At 42.8% G+C, this 7,474-nt stretch overlaps 1 protein-coding gene across 1 annotated transcript; it reads left to right on the forward strand.

Moving 5' to 3' along the window:
* Window positions 1–6: 6 nt before the first annotated feature.
* On the forward strand, window positions 7–896 carry FOXG1 (forkhead box G1). The gene has a single exon (XM_010180230.1). The coding sequence runs from the start codon at window positions 123–125 to the stop codon at window positions 825–827; it is 705 nt and encodes a 234-aa protein (XP_010178532.1). The 5' UTR covers window positions 7–122; the 3' UTR covers window positions 828–896.
* Window positions 897–7,474: the final 6,578 nt, after the last annotated feature.

Consider the following 7,474-nt stretch of genomic DNA (forward strand, 5'->3'; position numbering starts at 1 on the left):
TTCCCTACTACCGGGAGAACAAGCAGGGCTGGCAGAACTCCATCCGCCACAACCTCTCCCTCAATAAGTGCTTCGTCAAGGTGCCCCGCCACTACGACGACCCGGGCAAAGGAAACTACTGGATGCTAGACCCCTCCAGCGACGACGTCTTCATCGGGGGCACCACCGGCAAGCTTCGCCGGCGCTCCACCACCTCACGGGCCAAGCTGGCCTTCAAGCGGGGCGCCCGACTCACCTCCACCGGACTGACATTCATGGATAGGGCAGGATCCTTGTACTGGCCTATGTCCCCCTTTCTCTCCCTGCACCACCCCCGGGCCAGCAGCACTTTGAGTTACAATGGGACCACCTCCGCCTACCCCAGCCATCCCATGCCCTACAGCTCAGTGTTGACTCAAAACTCCTTGGGAAACAACCACTCCTTTTCCACGTCTAATGGGTTAAGTGTTGATAGACTAGTCAATGGAGAGATACCTTATGCCACTCATCACCTCACAGCAGCAGCTCTGGCCGCCTCAGTGCCGTGTGGCTTGTCAGTTCCCTGCTCCGGCACCTATTCCCTAAACCCCTGCTCTGTCAACCTCCTGGCAGGACAGACGAGTTACTTTTTTCCCCATGTTCCTCACCCTTCAATGACTTCTCAAAGCAGCACTTCAATGACGGCCAGGGCAGCCTCCTCCTCCACGTCGCCACAGGCGCCCTCCACTCTCCCTTGTGAGTCCTTAAGACCTTCTTTGCCAAGTTTTACAACGGGACTTTCCGGAGGACTTTCCGATTATTTCACACATCAAAATCAGGGGTCTTCTTCAAACCCTTTAATACATTAACATCCATGGGATCAGACTGTAAGTGAACATTTTACACACGTTTGCATTGTAAATGATAATTAAAAGGAGGAAAAAAAAGCGCAAAACAAAAAAAGTCCAGGTATTTTTTATTAAGTCCCCCATTTTCTGTACGTTTGTTCAGTCTTTAGGGTTGTTTATTATTCCACCAAGGTGAGGATGTCAGCAAGGTGCAATGTGGGGAGATTGCATTGTAGACTATGAAGTTTGGAAGACAAAATTATAGTAGAATGTGTATCTAAATAGTGACTGCTTTTGCAATTTTTTATTCAAATACGATAAGTCTATCACTAAAAGCCGCCAGAATCTCCATGTTTGCAGTATTATAAGTTACCATGGATATGTCGGTGGGTGCAGACCTTGAAAGAAAGAAAAAAAAAGCAACAAACCACACAACTAAATTTATGAAAATATAAAAAACTTAAAACGTAATTTGTATTTAAGCAGAATTAATACTGAAAGATGCCCAAGATCTACGTTTTGGCGATTTATTATTTTATAATTTTCTTTACTGAACAGCTTTTTTGGGTTCTTTTTTTTGTTGTTTGTTTGTTTGTTTACTTTTAGACCAAAGATTGGGTTTTAGAAAATGCACTCAGTGTACGGAGTAATTTAAAAAAAAAAAAAAAGCAACATTATTTCAGTTTGCAGCATTGCCCGTTCAAATTAATCAGAAGGGGAGAAAATTAATGATTGCCTTCAGTTTGTGTTGTGTATATTTTGATGTATGTGGTCACTAACAGGTCACCTTTATTTTTTTTCTAAATGTAGTGAAATGTTAATACCTATTGTACTTATAGGTAAACCTTGCAAATATGTAACCTGTGTTGCGCAAATGCCGCATAAATTTGAGTGATTGTTAATGTCGTCTTAAAATTTCTTGATTGTGATACTGTGGTCATATGCCCGTGTTTGTCACTTACAAAAATGTTTACTATGAACACACAGAAATAAAAAATAGGCTAAATTCATATATACTTGATAGTTTTTTTGTCTTCTTTATTAAGTAAAATTAATATGCCAGAGGCTTTAAAGTTACAGGGAGATCAGAGCGCTACTTATTACAGTAGTCCACCATTTTTCACATGCTCCTTTCTACCCCCCACCCCGCCTCCCCCCGCGATCATGTTGTCTTTAACAGCAGTTTCTTCAAATGTAAAGGATCGGAGTGTTTAATTCAACACCACGATCATTATTGCGATGTGATTTTTTGGGGGCAGAACTCTTACCAATTCTGCTTAAAAAAATTGTTAGTACGAGACAGGGTGTCTTACTAAAAACTCTCTTACGTTGAAGATGTCTGAAATTGCCTACATATATACATATATATGCATATTTATACATACATGTAAATTTAAGTATATTTTTACACATTAGAAGAAAAATAAGGTACATTATTGCGTAGATACGAGTCGTTCTTGCAATCTCTGAAATGCATTCAAAGACTTATTTTTCTGAAAGATATTAATTTGAACTCTACGTACTCTATGTGTGCGTATATACATACTAGCTTTCATATAATCATTTGGTCACATTTAGCCAGCTATGATAGGTATGTGCATAAAATGCAATCCTTATTTTAAAAGAACACAGTTCTGGAAGTATCTATACTATATGTATTTATATACTTTTAATGCTGCAAACACTTTGGCTTTAAATATCCTAAGAGTAGCGATAGTTTTTTAGCTCCCTCCCGTGCCCCTGTCGCCCTGCGGCCGAGGAAAGAGCCGGGCAGGGCTAAGGTGCAGCTGCAGCACATTGAGGGCTGGTGGGGAAAGGGGGGTTGGTGTCACGTGACGCCCTGGCTTGCATACCGATGTTTAAACGTTGGGGGGGAGGAAGAAAAGAAAAGAAAAAAAATAACCAAACCTGTGTGGATGCACTTAAAATTTTGAAATTGAGCTCTTTTTCCTTCTCTGTCTGCCGGTGGTGGTGCTTGCTGAAGCCTAACCCACGCGAGCCTCCCCAAACACGCTCCGTTGCCCGGGGAATCAGTCAATTTGTTTTAAGGGGGCAACGCTACCACTAATTTTAAGAAGCCTTTAAGCCTAAAAAGAATTGGTTTCTTGACGAGTTTAGGGAAGCCTATAAAAGCCGCAACTCTTGAAAATAATTAGAAAACTTGTGCAAAAGATTTAGGAACTAATTGGATCCCGCGGCGAGTCCGCAAAGGACAAGTTGTTCATTTGTTACGTTTGTGTAGCCTAAACTGGGCTCTGCAGCAGTGCCATAAGCCGGCCACTGCTCACAATAGGCCAAATGATAAATAATCTCTAGCCCGGAGATGTTATCTCAAACACTTTAAAGAGCTGATCTTGGAAAGAGAAAAGAGGAGAAAAAAGGAAAATAAAAAATAAAAAAGAAAAAATTGCTGGGGAGTGAGTAAAGAAGCAAGAACAAATCTGAATTTTTGCAAACAGAGTATTTATCATGCTGAAAAAATAAAGGGAGAGAGGTGAAATCTTTCGAAAAGAAGTAATAAATAGATGCAAGTAGATCTGCAAGAAAGAGAGGAGTGAAAGGTTACGGATGAGAGATGGGACATCCAGCTCTGCGCTATGTGGGGGAGAAGGAGAGAAATCTCTGATATTCTTGGCTTTCACTCTCACTTCTGTATTCAGAATTAATCGTCAGTATGAGAAAAAGGTTGCTTTGTTTGGGGATAAAGAGATGATACCAGAACTTGGAAGTGCCTACCCTCCCCTATATTCTTCACTCTATTGTCATTAAAAGAAGTGATCGCCAAAAAAAAATCCATGCTAAAAAAACCACAACCAATCCTAAAAATAAAAACTCATTTGTAACAATCCTAGCTGAAGGAAAAAAAAAAAGAAATAAGTGTGATTTAAATTCCTAAAGCCTCGGGACACCATTCTGTACACTTGTGTGGAAGTAAATTAAAAGAATGAAATCTGCTGCGGCTGACAAAGGAAATTATTTATTTTTTACCACTTGCAATTGGTTGTACAGTGTAGGAATTCCAATAGCAGACATTCAAAGTATTATTTAGTTCGCAATGTAAAAAAAAAAAATCCTCTGTCAGTGTACTAAAAGGAGGAAAAAGACAAGTCAGGTTGGAGGAAAGCACAGTCTTGCCATGTCAGAGTTTGGGGTTGGCTAATAAGCATTAATTAGATAAGCGTGATGCATAATAATTCCTGAAAAGGGTAGCCATGGTGTATGTCTCTCCAGACTTCGTTTAGGCAGGCACTCGCTCTCAATGTCCCTTTAGGCTCAGGCCTGCCTGAGCACTTCAGGTGCCATAGACTTCTCCCTCCTTCTCTTGCACTGGGGGAAAGGGGTGGTTGTTGAGCTTGTAATTTATTATCGTAATTTATTCACGTTTACATACACATATTATCAGCAATGAGGCTGTCGTTGCAAGGGAAAAAAAAATGCGAAAGTTGTCCTGGATTGTAGCAGGACTGCCAAGGCCTCAGATATGTCTTTACCTAATATGCCTGCTTCCCAGCCAAAGAAACCCATTTGTTCACTGAGGATGTCTTTTAGGCTCATCTTTGCACAGACTCTCCGGAACTGAGTGTGAGGCAGTGGTTTTGGTTGGGTTTTCTAATTCTTCCTTCTTTCCCTTCCCCCTCCTTTTTTTTCCCTTTCTTTTTAAGCAGGCAATAATTCTGTTATTTGATACTTGCTTCCATGGTGGTTTCTATGTCAAATCCTCAAGCTAGGCTTTTAGGTTTTGTGTTGGTTTTTTTTGTTTGTTTTGTTTCGGTTTGGTTTATATATGTATATACACATCTGTAGAATACGGCAGTGTCTTAGCATTGTTTCTTTAACGTTTCCTAATTTAGAGTGTTTATGGGGGACGGGCGGTCTTTATAGAATTAAGGAGCTATTGTTATTTTCCTAGTTCGTGTTTGAGGTGTTTAACTTTGCTCACATAGATCGTAGGAGAAAAAATTCTGCTCATCAAGAAACCTCGTATTACACTTTTAAGATTGCCTTCACAAACGTTTGCGGGATAACAAACCATAACTCGAATTCACAATGGGATATTTAGCAAAACAATTTTTGACATATTTCAAATACTTTTCTTTTGTTTCAGCAAAATAGCACGTTATATGGAATGTATTCTTACGAAAGCATTTAAAAGAAAGTGAACAATAATATATTTTGTCTTAAATGGCACAAAACTGCCGTTTGGGGGAGTGATAATATTTTTAATCCAGTACTTGGAAAAAACAACAACAACCCAGTTTAACCAGGACGTCATGTTGCTCTTTATAACTTCTTCTGATGATTATTAAGATTTATGTCAGAAATTATGATTCAGGTACACACCCCCTCACCACTTCTGTTAATATGAAGTCTCAATCACCACGTATTCACTACTCACTCAAGCAAAACTCCCACTGAACTCCGGTTACGTTTTGACTGAACCACATCAGAGTTTTGCTTAAGAACTAGCAAACTAGCATTGGGCAATACTCACTGTTTTAGCAGTGATTATATTTTTAATTGTTCATATTTTCCCTTAGGACGGGGGGGGGGAAGTTTGCCTACAGATAGTCACTGCTGTGTACTTAATTGTACAGTCGCAAATAATAAACCCGCCCAAGAGAGTATATGGGAATACGTACTACACGACTACAAATTCCACAATAAATATGTATACATACATGTGGACACAGACAACCCTACAGAGACGCCTAGCCGTGCACTAGTGTCTGTAGTAGCTTCTCGGCAGTTTTGTGCACTGAAATGTTCTTGTTTTGAATACCCTCTCCTCCCCGCCCCGTGGTGAAGGTGCCAGGGTAAATGGATCAAAAAGTATTGGAGAACTGGGTTAGGAAGAGGTGAAGGTGAAGATCATTAGAGGTTTTAGAGCTGGCTGTGGCTGTTTTGCTGGGTTTGTGTGACTGTGCCCAGAGGGCGGAGTTCCTGCACATTCCTACCTCACCGGAGAACCTGCCCTCAACTCCACTGCAGCTACTCCAGAGAGATGGGACCCTCCAGAAGAAACCTGCTTAACAATCTTAGAGAGTCTTCCCGCCAGAAGGGTAGGTGCTCTTCAAGAAAACCTTCCCTGCTTCTTCTCCCAACAGGCAGGTCCTTGTGGTATGAGTGAGCAGAGATGACAGACTTCTGTCTAAACGTGCTGTTTCCCCATGCCCCTATAAGCAGATCTCCCGTGCAGCGAGGCAGTTTCAAAGCACCAGTTACACCAAAACTGCGTGTGCCTAATGTGAGGATTTCTTTTTTTTTTTTTTTGTCTCTTCTTCAAAGCGTTTCCTCCCCCGGCCTTCCCCCTCCTCCTCGGGCTCTTTCGTTTCAATCGGTAAGTTGGAAGTTTCTCTGCCGGTTTAGCAGTTTTCATGCTTTATCTGTAGATTTTTTTTTTTATTGTTTTGTTAACGTGCCCTTTGTTTGCTTGTTTGCCACTACTGCCAGAGAAAGTCACATGCGTGCAATGTTGTGTTTGCCTTTTAAGATGCCAGGAGAAACTGCCTCTACCTGCAAGAAAGGCTCACGAAGGCACTTGAGGATGGGAGTCCTCCTCCGGCACCGGGTGAGTGCGGATTTTACTCCTCTTTTGCACTCCACTCGTGGTTTATGTCCGCTAGTCTCAGGATGGGAGGGAGTGTGATTCCCGCAGATCCCTGAATGTGCTCTGCCTTTTTGGTCACGATTGAGAGGGTACAAATATTATGGTGGCTAGGCAAAATTCCCCGACATCACTCATTGCGGAATTAAATTTCCTCCTTGTTCAATCGCTGCTGTATGAAAGACGATTTTAGTAAGGCGAGTATAGGCGGATTCCGTAATGAATTGTTTCTAAAATATCTGAACCTGTCACTTAAGAAAAAAGCTACGGGCTTCTTGCACCTTTCGGGGGTGGTGTAAAGATTGCTAATATCTCTAAATTCTCAGAAAAGCGACTAGATGCCAAAATTTCTGGGAGGGCAAGGAGACAGACTTCGTAAAAAGGCGTACGTCTAAAACTGAGCTCGGTTTTGCTCTGAGTGCTCCAACGGAGCAAATGGTCCCTCTCTCACCCTTCCAAGCTCCTACCCGACCTCGGACACCCCTCGTGTTTCTGAGAGAGCTCCAGGCACCCTCTTTGTCTGCCCACTCCCCAAATTCCGTGCCCGTGTTCAGAATGTAATGATATTTACGTGTCGCAAACCGAAATCTCGGGATAGGGGAGGAAGTTTAAACCACTGATTTGTTCAGCTTGCTCATGCTTGCGGGTGGAGGCAGGCGTGCGGTTGGGTGGGCAGGACCCCGCGACGGGGCCCTCTGTGGACCGACTTGTCTTTGTTTTGTTGACTCGACGTGGCGGAAGGAAAGAATGACTCCTGTCCCACCCGGGCGGATGACTTTAACCCCCTCCCTCCTGCCATTTCTAACCTCATGAGAATAATTTATTTTTTAAAAATACATAGCAAATTAAATTTTCCGTGATGCTGTGAACTGAGACACCTCAGCGTGGGGTGGGGTGGAGGGGACCGGTACCGAGAGACTTTCCGCTTCGCACCGCAAGGAACGGCAGCCCTGTGGGGACAGCCCTCACACGCACAGCACACGCCGCGGCGTGGGCTCTGCCCGGGGATGCCCCGTGGGTCCCGCGGAGCACTGTTGGAGCTCCGCATGCTTTGAGGACGGCG

This window comes from Mesitornis unicolor, unplaced genomic scaffold (genome assembly GCF_000695765.1).
Source record: "Mesitornis unicolor isolate BGI_N332 unplaced genomic scaffold, ASM69576v1 scaffold43192, whole genome shotgun sequence".
NCBI classification, from domain to species: domain Eukaryota; kingdom Metazoa; phylum Chordata; class Aves; order Mesitornithiformes; family Mesitornithidae; genus Mesitornis; species Mesitornis unicolor.

Excerpts from the sequence above, each read along its gene's own strand:
- FOXG1 (XM_010180230.1), top strand. The coding sequence starts at position 123 with ATGCTAGACCCCTCCAGCGACGACGTCTTCATCGGGGGCACCACCGGC.